Here is a 17,431-nt window from a genome sequence, read left to right as displayed (position 1 = left end):
ATGATATAAATGACACCCAAATGTAGTACGCAAAGAAGACACACAATATTTGGTCTCACATCACTAAACCCACAATTTCAGATCTCACTACACTCAGTAACAGCATCCTTAGCCTGCACATACAGATGTACTATATACATATTCATTAGTTCAGAAACCATAATACAATATTTGACGACACGCATTCCTCACAGAATATCTTTAAGTAAGGTCACATCACTCAACCCACAGTTTAGGCGGAGAATTGAACACTTAGGTGATTTAGAAAACCTTAAATGAGGTGCTTAACATAAACTAATATCGTTGAGCTACAACTCTTCAGAAAATTCTGTTTTCTTACAAGGTTAGTTTTGAGTTAAACTTGGCTACTTAAGCTAATGAAGCAAAAAGTGGCCTAAGCTAATTAGTTCGTAGAGCAAAATTGAGAAGGATACGGAGAAGGACAGAGAAAGTTAGAGAGAAACTTTCTTCTTGAGAGGTAGAAGAGAAAGTTAGAGAAAAGAAAGAGAAATAGCAAGAAAATCAAAGGGAATTCTAATTCATCCTTTTGGACTTGAGAATTGAACACGTAGGTAATTTAGAAAACCTTAAATGAGGTGCTTAAGTAAAACTATTATCGTTAAGCTACAATTATTCAAAAAATTCTATTTCTTAAAGGCTAAGCAAGGTTTGTTAGAGTTAAACTTGGCCACTGAAGCAAATGAAACAATTTGTGGCCTAAGCTAATTAGTTCCTAGAACAAAATAGAGAAGGATGGAGAAAGATAGAGACAAACATCTTCTTGAGGGTTAGGAGAGAAAGTTAGAGAAAAGAAAGTGAAATAGGGAGACAATCAAATGGAATTCAAATTCATGCATGAGAATTGAACACATAGGTGATTTAGAAAACCATAAATGAGGTGCTTAGGTTAAACGGATTTCGTAAAGCTACAATTACTCAAAAAATTCTCTTTCTTAGAGGCGAAGCAAGGTTAGGTTGAGTTAAACTTGGCCACTTAAGCTAATGAAATAATTAGTGGCGTAAGCTAATTAGTTCTGTGAACAAAGTAGAGAAGGATGGAGAAGGACGGAGATAGTTAGAGATAAACTTTCTTCTTGAAAGCTAAAATAGAAAGTTAGTGAAAGAAAGGGAAATAGGAAGAAAATCAAAGGAAATTCACATTCATTGTTTTGGACATGAGAGTTGAATACTTAGCCGATTTAGAGAACTGTAAATGAGGTGCTTAAGTTAAACGAAAATTGTTAAGCTACAATTACTCAGAAAATTCGTTTTCTTAGAGGCTAAGCATGGTTTGTTTGAGTAAAACTTGGCCACTTAAGAAAATAAAACAATTAGTTGCGTAAGCTAAGTAGTTCCAAGAACAACAAAATAGAGAAGGAAGGAGAAACTTAGAGAGAAACTTTCTTCTTGAGCTAGAAGAGAAAGTTAGGGAAGAGAAAAAGAAATAGGAAGAAAATCAAAGGGAATTCAAATTCATCCTTTTGGACTTGAGAATTGAACACCTAGGTGATTTATAAAACCTTAAATGAGGTGCTTAAGCTAAACGAAAATCATTAAGCTACATTTACTCAGAAAATTCTCTTTCTTAGAGGCTAAGCAAGGTTAGTTTGTGTTAAACTTGGCTGCTTGAACTAATAAAAGCAATTTGTGGCCTAAGCTAATTAGTTCCTAGAACAAAATAGAGAAGGACGGAGAAAGTTAGAGAGAAAGTTTCTTCTTGGGAGGTAGAAGAGAAAGTTAGAGAAAAGAAAGCGAAACAACAAGAAAATCAAAGGGAATTCAAATTCACCCTTTTGGACTTGAGAATTGAACACTTGGGAGCTTTAGAAAACCTTAAACAAGGGGCATAAGTTAAAACTATTATCGTGAAGCTATAATTATGTAGAAAATTCTCTTCCCTACAGGCTAAGCAATGTTAGTTTGGGTTAAACTTAGCCACAGAAGCAAATGAAACAATTATTGGCCTAAGCAAATTAGTTCCTAGAACAAAATAAAGAAGGATGGAGAAAGATAGCGACAGAGATTCTTCTTGAGGGCTTGGAGAGATTGTTAGAGAAAAGAAAGTGAAACAGGAAGAAAATCAAATGGAATTCAAATTCATCAATTTGGACCTAAGAATTAGACACAAAGGTGATTCTGAAAACCATAATGAGGGGCTTAAGTAAAAATAATATCGTTAAGCGACAATTACTAAGAAAATTCTCTTTCTTCGATGCAAAGCAAGGTTAGTTTGAGTTAAACTTGGACAGCTAAGCTAATGAAACAATTAGTGGCATAAGCTAATTAGTTTCTAGAACCAAATAGAGAAGGATGGAGAACGATGGAGAAAGTTAGAGAGAAACTTTCTTCTTGGGAGGTTAAAGAGAAAGTTAGAGAAAAGAGAGAGAAATAGCAAGAAAATCAAAGGGAATTCAAATTCATCCTTTTGGACATGAGAATTGAACACTTATGTGATTTTGAAAAACTTAAATGAGGTGCTTAAGTTAAACGGAAATCGTTAGGCTACAATTACGCAGAAAATTCTCTTTCTTATAGGCTAATCATGGTTAGTCTGAGTTAAACTTGGCCGTCTGAGCTAATGAAACAATTAGTGGCCTTACACAGAAAATTCTCTTTCTTGTTGGCTAAGCGTGGTTAGTCTGAGTTAAACTTGGCCGCTTGAGCTAATGAAACAATTAGTGGCCTAAGCTAATTAGTTTCTAAAAAAAAAATCGAGAAGGACGGACAAAGTTAGGGAAAAACTTTATTCTAGAGAGCTAAAAGAGAAAGTTAGAGAAAACAAAGAGAAATCGGAAGAAAATCAAAGGTAATTCAAATTCACCTATTTGGACTTGAGAATTGACCACATAGGTGATTTAGAAAACCATTAATGAGGTGCTTAAGTTAAACTAATATTGTTTAGCTACAATTACTCAGAAAATTCTCCTTCTTAAAGGCCAAGCAAGGTTAGTTTGTGTTTAACTTGGCCACCTAAGCTAATGAAACAATTAGTGTCCTAAGTTAATTAGTTCCTCGAACAAAATGGAGAAGGACGGATAAAGTTGGAGACAAACTTTATTCTAGAGAGCTAGAAGAGAAAGTTAGAGAAAACAAAAGAAAAAAGGAAGAAAATCAAATGGAATTCAAATTCATCCATTTGGGCTTGAGAATTGAACACATAGGTGATTTAGAAAACCATAAATAAGGTGTTTAAGTTAAACTAATGTCATTCAGCTACAATTACTATGAAAATTCTCTTTCTAGGAGGCTAAGCAAGGTTAGTTTGAGTTAAACTTGGCCACTTGAGCTAATGAAACAATTAGTGACCTAAGCTAATTAGTTCCTAGAACAATATGGAGAAGGATGGAGAAGGACAGACAAAGTTAGAGAAAAATGATTCACTGGGAGTGAAGAATCGGGTTGGGCCAAACACCCGATCTTGACTCATTTCAGAATGCTGTCAAATGTGGAAACTGCACCTCCGATAGCACCACATGCCATGTTGTCACCATGTAACACTTTCTCTCTCTCTTTCTCTCCCCCCTCCCTCTCTTTCTCTCTAGGATATTTACATGAAAGAAAAATATTATTTATTTATTAATGAGTTGAATTCGCACAAACGGATTTCTAAACATGAGAATATATATGGTTTCAAGATTAAATTTTCATATGAAAATTAAACCCAATTTCTATTCAGTCCTTAGGATTGCGAGAGATTCAAAAATCTCTTGAAAGAGCTGATAGTGTCAATTTTATAAATAAAAATTATTTTCATGAGTGCTTTATTTTAAATTAAAAATCCTCAATATTCTTTTTCAAAACTCATTTATATAGTAAGTTTTCGTTTGGGATGAGCTAATTTAACCTGATATTTTGACTTTTTTGCTATTTTAGTCTGGCTAAAAAAATTATATTTGAGATATATTTTGACTTTTTTTGTAGTTGATTTGATGGTTGTGAAATAAAGAATGAAATTACTATGGTTTGAGATATATTAGATCAATCTTTTAATCATTATTTATTTTATATTTTAATTTAATGAGAAATTTATTAGAAAATCTTTTATTGAGTACTTGTATCCCAATTAGTTCATAAAATATTTTTGTATTCCAATAAGTACTATTATTTTAGACATTTGATCCATCAAATTTTTATCATATTTAAGGTATTTTATAAACAATTTTATCCTTATAAATATTTTTTGAACTTTTAATAACTTGATGATGTGAACATTCACATTAAATGAATTTGACAGTGAATGTTCACATCATGGAACATTCATATTATCAATCTGAACATTAACGTTTCACCCTATATTATTATTAGAGGTATTTTGGTAACTATGTCTCCATGGTACTTATTGAAACATAAAAAAAATAATTCCGACTAAGTAGAATATAAGTAGATGAAGAGAGATTTATAAATCAATGTCCCAAATAATTCTTAATTATATTATATATTTTACATCAAATATTTTATTTTTATTAACATCTTAATCTAATTTTAAATTTGGAGAAGATGAGATAAAATTATATTTTCGTTGTGTTAATTTCACTTAAGTTTTTTAAAAAAATTAAATTCACTCTAAAATATAGCATATGTATACCCTTTCCATTAATTTGAATGAAAAAAAATTAATAGTGATATTTTAGTTTAAAATTACATAGAAAATATCAGATTATATTTAAATCATAATAAATAAAGTGACCACAAATCACAAAGAATAAAATAATTTTTATGTTTTATTTTAATATTTTTAGCTAAGACATACAAATCATTTTATAAATTCAGAAAACCCAACATAATCAAATAATATAATTGATTACAAATGATTAGGTGAACAAATGTGTATATTAAATAGTTCAAATTAATCTACTAAATCTAATGGTTAGAAATTTCTTTCATGTATGGTGGTACCCAAAAACCACTTTTGGTACCACAGTCGTACCCCAATTGGGCATAGGATGATGGTCAGTGTTGAGCTAAAGGAACAGACGATGGTCAGTGTTAACCCCAATTACTTTTCTATTTGTATGGTTTGTTGGCCATTAATTTCGTCACGGTGAAAGTTCATTTTCTTAGTAAAGAGTTGGATTTCTCTCATATTTTGAGATCATTTAAGTATATTAAATTTTGTTTTGATTATTTAAACTATTTATTTTGTAGGTTTCTTAATATATATTATTCATGAAAAAATTTAGACCAATTCGATAATCGTAACCCTTTCATTTTATTTCATTTGTCTCTAAAAAAATGAATGGTCAATTTCAAAAATATATTTGCCGTCCATTTTTTTAGAGACAAAAGTGATAAAATGAAAAATCTATGATTATTGGATTGAACTAAATTTTTTCATGAATATTTTACATTGATGGCCTTACAAAAGGAACAGTTTAGATTATGGAAATCAGACCCAAGGTGAGCCTTATAGGTCCCTCAAGTTCTTTCATGTTGAAATCTTAGTAAAATTAGATTTTGTTTATTTTGACAAAAACATAAAATGCTTTTATTTTTTTAAAGATGCTCTTTATATGTTTTGATGTTGTGTCACACAAAAAAAAGTTTCTTAAAATGAAAAATGTTTTGCACTTAAAAAGTAAAAATTATTGTTGAAAAAAGTTATCGTTACATTACCATGGTTACCATTGTCTTCACCACCACTCCATAACCACTATCAACACCAAAGTCATTGCTATTGCCACCAACACCTCAACAAAATATCTCGCCTACCACCACTATCAACATTAAAATCATTTTGTTTATGCAATTTTCATTTATATTGTTATTCAACTTTCATTTTTATTTAATTTCCTTTTCTATTCAACTTCTTTTTTTTTTTTTAATTTCCATATAGATCATTAAGATAAAGTAATTTGTTGAATGAACTTCCATTGCTACTTTTATGCAACTTCCATTTTTAATTTTATTCAACTTTTATTTTTATTCAATTTCATTTTCTATACAACATCCTTTTTTTATTTAATTTCCAAATAGATCGTTAAGGTATAGTGGTTTCTTGAATGAACTTCCTTTTTTTATTTCACGCAACTTCCATTTTTATTTTTATTCAACTTCCTTTTTTATTCACTTTATTTTTCTATTCAACTTCATTTTTTATTTAATTTTCAAATAGATTGTTAAGGTATAGTGGTTTCTTGAATGAACTTCCATTTTTAATTTTATGCAACTTCTATTTTTATTTTTATTTTAATTCAACTTCAATTTTTATTCAATTTCCTTTTCTATTCAACTTCCTTTTTTATTTAATTTCCAAATAGATTGTTAAGGTATAGTGGTTTCTTCAATGTACTTCCATTTTTAATTTTATGCAACTTCCATTTTTATTTTTACTCAACTTTCATTTTTATTCAATTTCCTTTTCTATTCAACTTCCTCTTTTATTTCATTTCCAAATAGATCGTTAAGGTATAGTGGTTTCTTGAATGAACTTCCTTTTTTTATTTCACGCAACTTTCATTTTTATTTTTATTCAACTTCCTTTTTTATTCACTTAATTTTTTTCTATTCAACTTACTTTTTTATTTAATTTTCAAATAAATTGTTAAGGTATAGTGGTTTCTTAAATGAACTTCCATTTTTAATTTTATGTAACTTCCATTTTTATTTTTATTTTAATTCAACTTCAATTTTTATTCAATTTCCTTTTTTATTCAACTTCCTTTTTTATTTAATTTCCAAATAGATTGTTAAGGTATAGTGGTTTTTCAATGTACTTCCATTTTTAAGTTATGCTACTTCAATTTTTATTTTTATTCAACTTTCATTTTTATTCAAATTTCCTTTTCTATTGAACTTCCTTTTTTATTTAATTTCCAAATTGATCGTTAAGGTATGGCGGTTTCTTGAATGAACTTCCACTGTCTCAAAATTTTATGCAACTTGCCCAGAGTTTTAAATGTCAAAAAAATATTTTTGAATTTTAAAAAATTATATCTACTTACTAAAGATAAAATTATGTAAAATTGATAAATCTTTTAGACATTTATTTATTTATTTATTTTACCAAATTAATTTTTATTATGTGTTTGGATGATGATCATGTGATGGGTGATTGTTTTTATTTTCATTAAATTAGTTTCTACTTTTCCAAAAGTCAAATATGACGACAACTTTGATATCATTATTAAATCAATCCATTAAATCAAAACATCCAAAACTAAAAACATTTCATATATTAAATATATCGATTACACATTAAAATCTTAACAACTACCCATTGCATGATAATCATCTAAACACATAATAAAAATTAATTTGGTAAAATAAATAAATAAATGTCTAAAATATTTATCAATTTTACATAATTTTATCTTTGATAGGTAGAAATAATTTTAAAAAATTTAAAAATAGTTTTTTGACATTTATTTTTGTCAAATTAATTTATATTTTATCAAATTGATGATTTTTGCCATTGAAATTAAATAATGGTATCTCCAGTTGTCTTTATTTAGAACATGATTCAAAATTCAAGGTTAAACGTGTCACAATTGAAAAGTCAAGGATTAAAGTGACACAAGTCCCAAATTATAGGGATTGTTAGTGTAATTTGCCCTCGAGAAAAAGATTAAAAATAATTTTTAAAAAAAATTGTGTATAGTGTGGATAAAGAAATGGTGTGAGATGAGTGAATTGGTGATGTGTAAATAGAGGCTTCCGTTTTTTAGTTAGACTTCTCTCATGTAAATTTATTGTGGTTTCTAAAATGAACTTTCGTTTTTAATTTTATGCAACATCCATTTCTATTTTTATTCAACTTCCATTTTTATTCAATTTCCTTTTCCATTCAACTTCCTTTTTCATTTAATTTCCAATAGATCGATAAGGTATAGTGGTTTTTTGAATGAACTTCTATTTTTAACTTTACGCAACTTCTACTTTTATTTTTATTCAACTTCCATTTTTATTCAATTTCCTTCGCTATTCAACTTCCTTTTTTATTTAATTTTCAAATAGATCTTTAAGGTATAGTTGTTTCCTGAATGAACTTCCATTTTTAATTTTATTCAACTTACATTTTTATTCAATTTCTTTTTCCATTCAACTTCGTTTTTTATTTAATTTGCAAATAGATCGTTAAGGTATAATGGTTTCTTGAATGAACTTCCATTGTTGATATTATGCAACTTCAATTTTTATTTTTTTTTTCAACTTCAATTTTTATTCAATTTCCTTTTCTATTTAACATCATTTTTTATTTAATTTCCAAATAGATCGTTAACGTATAGTGGTTTCTTGAATGGCCTTCCATTTTTATTTTTATTCAACTTCAATTTTTATTCAATTTCCTTTTCTATTCAACTTCCTTTTTTATTTAATTTCCAAATAGATCATTAAGGTATAGTGGTTTCTTGAATGAGCTTCCATTTTAATTTTCTGCAACTTTCATTTTTATTCAATTTCTTTTTCAATTCAACTACATTTTTTTATTTAATTTCCAAATAGATCGTTACGGTATAGTGGTTTCTTAAATGAACTTCCCTAGTCAAATTTATGCAACTTCCATTTTTATTTCTATTCAACTTCTATTTTTATTCAATTTTCTTTTCTATTCAACTTCCTTTTTTATTTAATTTCCAAATAGATCATTAAGGTATAGTGGTTTCTTGAATGAACTTCTAATTTTATTTTTATTCAACATCTATTTTTCTTTAATTTCCTTTTCTATTCAACTTCCTTTTTTATTTAATTTCTAAGTAGATCGTTAAGGTATAGTGGTTTCTCGAATAAACTTCCATTATTAATTTTATACAACTTCCATTTTTATTTTTATTCAATTTACTTTTCGATTCAACTTGCTTTTTTTTTTTTTTTAATTTCCAAATAGATCGTTAATTTATAGTGGTTTCTAGAGTGAACTTCCATTTTTAATTTTATGCAACTTTCATTTTTATTTTTATTCGACTTCTATTTTTATTCAATTTCTTTTTCTATTCAACTTCCATTTTCATTTAATTTCCAATAGATCGTTAAGGTATAGTGGTTTTTTGAATGAACTTCAATTTTTAACTTTATGCAACTTCCGTTTTTATTTTTATTGAGCTTCCATTTTTATTCAATCTCCTTTGCTATTCAACTTCCTTTTTTATTTAGTTTCCAAATAGATATTTAAGGTATAGTTGTTTCTTGATTGAACTTCCATTTTTAATTTTATTCAACTTCCCATTTTAACTTTATTCAACTTCCATTTTTATTCAATTTCCTTTTTTCTATTAAACTTCGTTTTTATTTAATTTCCAATTAAATCGTTAAGGTATAGTGGTTTCTTGAATGAACTTCCATTGTTGATTTTATGCAACTTCCATTTTTATTCAATTTCCTTTTCTATTCCACTTCTTTTTTTATTTAATTTCCAAATAGATCGTTAAGATATAGTGGTTTCTTGAATGAACTTCCATTTTTATTTTTATTCAACTTCCATTTTTATTCAATTTTCTTTTCTATTCAACTTCCTTTTTTTTTTTAATTTCCAAATAGCTCGTTAAGGTATAGTGGTTTCTTGAATGAACTTCCATTTTAATTTTTTCCAACTTCCATTTTTATTTTTATTCAACTTCCATTTTTTATTCAATTTCCTTTTCTATGCAACTTTCTTTTTTTACTTAGTTTCCATATAAATCGTTAAGGTATTGTTGTTTCTTTTTTTTTTTTTTTTTTTTTTTTTTTTGCTGAGTTAGAGACTGGGAGATGAGCGGGAGGATAGCTACCGGTTTATGGTTGCTTCTTATCTTCATGTGACCCATCCTAATTGATTATATTGCCACGCCTGACATGGAGTGAAGGGCACACTGCCGTGGGGTTTGAGACACGTGATCTACCAAGGAAGGGACTGGGGGATGTGATGATTGATCTTCTGCGATTTTTTGGCTATGTATTGGTCTGTTGCTGTGGGGCTATTGTTTTTTGCTTAAACTCCCAAGACCGTTGATTATGGTTACTGCTCATGCTAGCTTCATGTGACTCTGTCAGGATTTATCGTGGGGTGGATTTTTTCCTCCGTCATGGCTTTGGTTAGTGGCTAGGATGTCACGTCTGTGAGGAGTGGGATGCTTATTGGACTCCATGTGTTTATCTGCAGTAGAGACTGGCGGCTTGTGGGGGTGGCTATCCATTTGGTTCGGGCTTGAGGGTTGCAGCTTTGTGTGTATGTATGTTATGTTTTTTTTTTTTTTTTTTTGGTAAGTAAGTCATAAAATAAAGACGATGAAATATACAAGTTTACAAGGGGCATACCCCAGGTACGCCCAACAACAGATAAATAAAAGATTACATAAGCACCCCTAGTACTGTGGTGTTTATTTGTATCTTTGCCCATATATCCACCCCAAGTTACCATCTATTATCTTTGATGGTAGGGGTTACTTGGGGAATAAAAAGGATATATGGGCAAAGTTGGGTTTTGTTGTTTTCTATTGTTCTTCCGCTTTGCGGGATTGGGTTGTTTCTCCTCCCCATTTCCTTTGGGGGTTGCAGTGTTCGTATTACGTAGATTTTGTAATTGTCAATTTTTTTTTTGTCGTTGGGCGTGCCTGGGGTATGCCCCTTGTAAACTTGTACACTTCATTGTTTTTATTTTAAGACTTACTCACCCAAAAAATAAAAAATAAAAAATAAAATAAAAAAACTTCAATTTTTATTTTTATTCAACTTTCATTTTTATTCAATTTCCTTTTCTACTCAACTTCCTTTTTTATTTAATTTCCAAATAGATCATTAAGGTATACTGGTTCATTGAATGAACTTTCATTTTTAATTTTATACACTTTCCAGTTTTATCTTTATTCAACTTCCATTTTTATTCATTTTCTTTTTCTATTGAACTTCCCTTTTTATTTTTATTTTTTTGGGTGAATAAGAAATAAAATAAAACAGAAAGATTTACAAGAATACAAGGGGCATACCCCAGGCCCTAACAACAGAATAACAACACGAGCCTCGGCCCACAGTCACCGAAGCCCAAAGAAACACAAAACAAAAACACTAGACCAAACCTAGGAGCTACATCCGAAAATTAGGAGAGCCAATTGAAAACTAGCCAATCGAACTGTACAAAGGCCATATCCTATGATGAATAGGGACCTTGTACAAAAGACAAAGCCAGCAGCCAACAAGCACCACCACAACAGTCAAAAACTCCCTACATAACCCGTAGGGATAGGCACCATCACACCCACAAAACCTCCTTACACAACCCGTAGGGATAGGCACCTGTAACAAAATAAATATAATACAAAAATAGCAACCCAAACAAACCGAAGTGATGAACCAAGAGGGGCCCATCCTACCGAAGTTGCTCAAAAACCTGTTACACGAGACACCAAAATACACATGAAACCTCCTACACAACCCGTAGGAGTAGGCAAACTGCAAACTAAAACTGTGTACAAATAAAAAGAAAGACCACTAATTAGCTCCCACTTGTAGCATAGCAAGGCGCTTGAAGCAGCCATCACCATGGTACATACACACCCTGCCAACTGCCACCCAAACCTGAGCAGCAATCAACCACCACTCCTCCACAGCATGAGAGAAATATACTGTTAACAGCCTCAGGTAACTACGGATTAAGGAATTACCACACCACCGAACCACGACATAAACCACAACCAGCCATGGATTGAAATTACTACCTCCGTAATGAAGATCGTAAAGCAGCAGAAATAACAAGCACACTGTATAAGACCTCCCCACACTCGGCCCACAGTAAAAAATATTCTTACACTCCATATAGAACCTCACACCACTTGGCCCACACCTCACATGATTTCTCAATAGAACAAGATGGATAGTATACTTGAAAGCTCCATAAACCTGCATAAAACATATATAATATATAATAAATGTTAGAGCAAAACATGTGTACTGTCTCTCTTCACTCAACCCACAGTGGCAGAGAATACTTTGCTTGCTCACATCACTCAACCCTCCAATCAGCCACTTCAATGATATAGGATTCATCATAACCTGATAAGAAAGGAAAGAACCTACAAAAGAACACCCAATTAGTAAAACCCCACAATATATGCTCACCATCACTCGACCCTAATTGTATGTGAACTCACACCACTCATTCTCCTGCCATCTACAGTAGCATTGGTCGACTGCATAATTTTGTAGGGAAGATTCCATTTCTCCAAAAACCAGTGATCACCTGCAGAAGATTTAATGTTTTCCAAAGAAAGAAGCCTACCCCTAACCATTTGGATAATAGAGTTAGTAACAACCTCTTCAGGTTTGTGGACCTTACTAAAGGTTCTACTATTCCTCTCCATCCAAATGTGGTAGACAGTGCAGAGAAAAGACAACTTCAGAATCAGCACTTTCAAGGAATTACCACTGGTAGATTTAGTAGCAAACTCAACAGTGCCCAACCAAGACAGAAAAGGCCAGTTAGCATTACATTTGGCAAGCATGCCACCCCAAACCCTAGAGGAAAATATACACCTGAAAAAGAGATGGGAGTGATTCTCCTCAGGAGCTTGACAGAAAGGGCAACAAGGATTAGGGACAAGACCAAAAGATTGAAGCTTATCACCAGTATTAAGTCTCTCGTTAATGGCCAACCAAACAATAAAACTAACCCTAGGAATTAAAGGGGGGGCCCAGATAAGTTTAGACCAAGGGACTTTAGGCCCTTTTTCCCTCCACCAATCCCAAACTGACTGGATAGAAAAGTACCATCAGCAGTCAAGCTCCACACCGGAGTGTCAGAAGAGCCCGGAGAAGGTAAGAGAGATGAAGGAGTAGAGGAGATCCACTCCTTAATCTCCCAAGAGTTAGAAACAGGCCACTTCCAAGAACAATTAGAGACTATAGAGCTAACCTTGGAACTGTCAGGAAGATTAGTATCATAAAGGATCCTAGGCCCAAACCTCTGCCAAAGAGAACCTAAAGGGTGCCAGTTGTCATGCCAAAGAAACACATTGTCACCATTACCAGTCTTAAATTTGATGAGAGGATAAATTAAGTTCCTGAGAGACAAAATTTTACTCCAAACCCAAGAAGGATCACTAGGGGTCTTAACGGACCAGAAACTCCTACCTTTGAGCAAGTAAGACTTAACCCATTGGCACTACATAGAGCAATCCCGGCCCGAAAACAAATACCAAACATGTTTGGCTATAGCAGCCTTGTTCCAGATTGCCAGGTCCTTAAAGCCAAGGCCACCTTCATTTTTATTTCTGCAGATATACTTCCAAGCAATCTTAGCACTATGCTTTTTCAGCTCAACCCCAGACCAAAAAAAGGATCTAAGAATACTCTCAATATCGCTAACAATCTTCTTAGGAAGGATAAAAAGAGAGGACCAATACACCTGCATTGAAAACAGGATAGACTTTATGAGTTGGGCTCTACCAGCATAAGAGAGCAGTTTATTGGTCCAACTTTTGATCCTCATGGTAATTCTCTCAACCAGAATATGGCAATCGGACACTTTAAGCTTAGTAGTGATTAAAGGCACACCAAGGTATCTAATCGGGAGGGAGCCCTCGGTAAATTTTGCAATCTGAAGGATTTCCTCTCTAAGCTGTATACTACAACCCGAGAAGAAAATGTTACTCTTACTAGGATTAGGAGTGAGGCCCGACAGATTCCTAAATTCCTCCAAACCCTGCATGATAAGATTAACAGTACCAGGGTCCCCTTTGCTAAAAATCATCAGATCATCAGCAAAACATAAATTGACAATTTTGGTTTTCTCACATCTCCAGTGGAATTTGAACAGGGGACTCCTAGATTTCTCAGCCAAAATCCTAGCAAGGACCTCCATAGCCACCACAAAAAGATACAGGGACATAGGGTCCCCTTGTCTTAACCCCCGAGCCCCTTTAAAATACCCCTGAAGGCTCCCATTAATACAGACCGAAAAAGAAGGGCTCGTGATACAAGCCTTTATCCAAGTAATCATGCAAGGAGGGAAAGCCATAGCTGTAAGAGTATCAATAATAAATTCCCACCTCACAGTATCATAAGCCTTCATAATGTCCACTTTCATGGCACACTTAGGAGTAAGAGACTTCCTATGGTAACCTCTCATAATCTCTTGGGACAGGAAAATATTGTCCGAGATCCTTCTACCTTGGACAAAAGCAGATTGCACAGGATCAATCAGATCAGGGAGGGCCAATTTAAGTCTATTAGCTATGATCTTAGCAATGCATTTGTAGATGGTGTTACAACAAGAAATGGGTCTATAGTCACCAACATGCATAGGATTGGGAACTTTAGGAATGAGAGCAATGATGGTACTATTGACCTCAGAAAGAAGTTTACCAGTGTCAAAGAATGACTTGATGGCTAATGTGACATCCTTACCAACTATATCCCAAGAGTTTTTAAAGAACCCAGCGGAATACCCATCAGGACCGGGGGCTTTATTGGCTTTTAAAGTCCAAAAAACCTCCTTGATTTCAGTCTCAGAAATAGGTTTAGACATCAAATCATATTGAGAAGGAGAGACTTTTTTATGCACCAAAGATTGAATTCTCTCAAAGCCATTATACTGATCCACAAAGGGAGTACCAAATAACTTTGTATAGAAATTGACAAAAGAGGTGTGGATATCAAAACTATTAGTAGACCTAGTACCATCACCCATGTCAACACTCAAAATTTTCCCTCTGTTGATATTGCTCTTCATAGACCTAAAAAAGAATTTGCTATTTCTGTCCCCAAGGCCAAGCCATTGCACTCTGGATTTTTGAAGGGCAAGACTTTCTTCTAACTTACTAAGCTCAATGTATTTTTTCAACTCTTCTCTCTCCTGAACTTGCAGCCCATTGTTCACAGGATCTTTATCCAGCTTATACTGAATCAGATCCAAATTAGCCTTAGCATTCTGAACACGAGTAGATATATCACTAAAATCCTTCTTGTTCAAAAGCTTAAGGCTAATTTTAAGTTGCCTAAGTTTTTGACAGACTCTAAACATAGGAACGCCCCGGATATACTACCCCCAAGTGTTAGAAACCGTACTCAGAAAATCTGGGTGTTGAGACCAGAAATCAAAGTATTTGAAGGGTTTCTTGAAGGAGCTCTTAGAAGCATTGATATTGACCACAGCAGGGGAATGGTCAGAAATGCCAAATGGAAGAAAGTTGGCAGTAGCCTCAGGAAATTTGTCTAGCCAAGCCTCATTAACCAGGACTCTATCAATTTTAGTAGCAATATAAGCCCCTTCACTCCTTTTGTTGGCCCATGTGAATTGGCAACCACCATAAGATAGGTCAGCCAACTCAGAGGCATTCACATAAGAATTAAATTCCTCATTTTCATTTGTCCAATTAGAAGTCCCCCAAATTTTTTCCTGCTGGTATCTAATAGCATTAAAATCACCCAGAAAAACACAAGGAGCTTTGGATTTAACATGAGAGATATCATACATAGATTCAAAAAAAACCTTTCTCAGAGTGTGCTTATTTTCAGCATAGACAAAAGTTGCATAAAATATTTCATTGGAAGCCAATTCAACAACTTTACACAAAATATGCTGATCAGACATAGAAAGCATTTGAACATCACAAAAAACATTGTTCTAGCACACCCAGACTCTACCAGTTTTAGTTGGTTGTGAATTAGAGAGCATGGACCATTGACCAAAACATTTAACACAAATACTGCTCTCATTTAACTGTTTTATTTTAGTTTCCAAAACCCCCATGACATGAATATTTTCTTTAAGCACAAAGTTTTTAACTTCTTTTTGTTTAGAAGGATCATTCAATCCTCTAACATTCCAGGAAGCAATTTTGACATGCATAGGGACATAAAAAGAGAGAGTGACATAATCCACAACCAACTAAAACTGAATTACCTCTTCTTCTTCCTCTGGCTGCTACTACCTTTGCCAGAGGATTTATTCACCTGCTGGGATGGGGTAGCAGAGCTAGCATACACCTTTCCAGCCTTAGTTTCCTTTATTACTGTGTCCACCACTTCTGCAGAAACTGGAGCCACTATTTTTGCAATCTCAAAGATCCTCTTTTGAAACCTATCCACATCGCTGCTTTCAGAACTATGCTCTTCCCCGGATAAACTCTTATCACCCGAAGTCTTCTGAGTATCAAGGGATTGATCAGATGAGTCCACCCTTATAGTTGCAGGTTCAGTAGTTGGAGTTTCTTGATTTTCCACCACTGCAGACAAAGGTACAGAAACTGGGTCTGGGTCTGCCTCCACTTCTGGAATAGTTTCCAACTCAGGTTCACCCACCTTCCTCTTCCCCTTAGCTTGAACAGTGGTCCAGCCTTCTTCCTGAATAGTGATGTTTTCCTCAGATGTCTTCTGCAGGGATATCAAATGAGCCACTTGTTTAGACACGCACTTTTCAGTGCTATGTCCAAATATTTGATAGTGTTGACACCGGGATGGCAGTCCCTGATATTCAGCTCGGATTAGAACAGCATCATCAGCATGCCTAATTTGGAAGTAGGTTGGCAGTTTTGAGGTGGCCTCAATTTCCACGCAGACTCTAGCAAATGCCACCCTACTACCCCGCGCCGTAAGCTGGTCCATGAAAATGGGGTTACCAATAGCACTGGCAATCCTACTCAAACCATCAGGATCCCAATATTCCAAAGGAATATTAAAAAATTTCACCCAGACAGGGATTTTGGTTGATTTATCTTTTGTTAGTTTCATCATCCTTTTCCACTGTTTCAGAATAAGGAGATAGCCACCTATATACCACGGGCCTCCTTCAAGAACTTCTCTGCAACAATCAGGAGTGTCGAAAATGAAGAACATAAATCCATCCCCATTAGTTAAAACCTCCTTGAGGCCCTTAGCTTTCCACAGTCCAAAAGCACTATTACGCAGATAGTTGTAACCCACCCCCTTGTCAACAAAATAACCCACAAGGCAGGAGTCCCATTTCTCAAGCGGATCAGTACACGAAGGCATATTCACAACAACACTATCCTCAACAGTAGTAGGAGGGATATACCTGAGCTTGATATTTGAGCGGGTTGATGCAGCCGTGATGTTTTCCCAAGAGCATTGTTCTGGGCCCACATGCTCGATGGACCTGTTCCCAGCGGCACCACCGCGACCTCCTCTCCCCCCACGATAACTTCTGCCCCCCTGAACGGCTCTTAATTTCCAAATAGATCGTTTAGGTATATTGGTTTCTTGAATGAACATCAATTGTTTATTTTATGCAACTTCCATTTTTATTTTTATTCAATTTCCGTTTTTATCCAATTTCCTTTTCTATTCAACTTCCTTTTTTGTTTAATTTCCAAATAGATCGTTAAGCTAAATTGGTTTCTTGAATGAACTGCCATTGTGAATTTTATGCAACTTGCATTTTTAATTTTATTCAACTTCCATTTTTATTCAATTTCCATTTCTACTCAACTTCCTTTTTTATTTAATTTCTAAATAGATCGTTAAGGTATAGTGGTTTCCTTAATGAACTTCCATTTTTAATTTT

At 33.3% G+C, this 17,431-nt stretch overlaps 1 protein-coding gene across 1 annotated transcript; it reads right to left on the bottom strand.

The window, feature by feature from the left end:
* Window positions 1–11,028: 11,028 nt before the first annotated feature.
* Window positions 11,029–16,899, bottom strand: LOC145803450 (uncharacterized). Its single transcript, XM_082896720.1, has 9 exons — window positions 15,812–16,899; window positions 14,969–15,314; window positions 13,104–14,836; window positions 12,624–12,968; window positions 12,060–12,441; window positions 11,911–11,961; window positions 11,718–11,808; window positions 11,488–11,627; window positions 11,029–11,205 (listed from the first exon to the last, which is right to left on the bottom strand). The coding sequence occupies exons 1-9, from the start codon at window positions 16,897–16,899 to the stop codon at window positions 11,029–11,031; spliced, it is 4,353 nt and encodes a 1,450-aa protein (XP_082752846.1).
* Between the last annotated feature and the right edge of the window lie 532 nt (window positions 16,900–17,431).

This window comes from Camellia sinensis, chromosome 12 (genome assembly GCF_055761805.1).
Source record: "Camellia sinensis isolate YWXY chromosome 12, ASM5576180v1, whole genome shotgun sequence".
Taxonomy (NCBI): Eukaryota; Viridiplantae; Streptophyta; class Magnoliopsida; order Ericales; family Theaceae; genus Camellia; species Camellia sinensis.
This window is presented reverse-complemented; position numbering and strand designations above follow the sequence as displayed.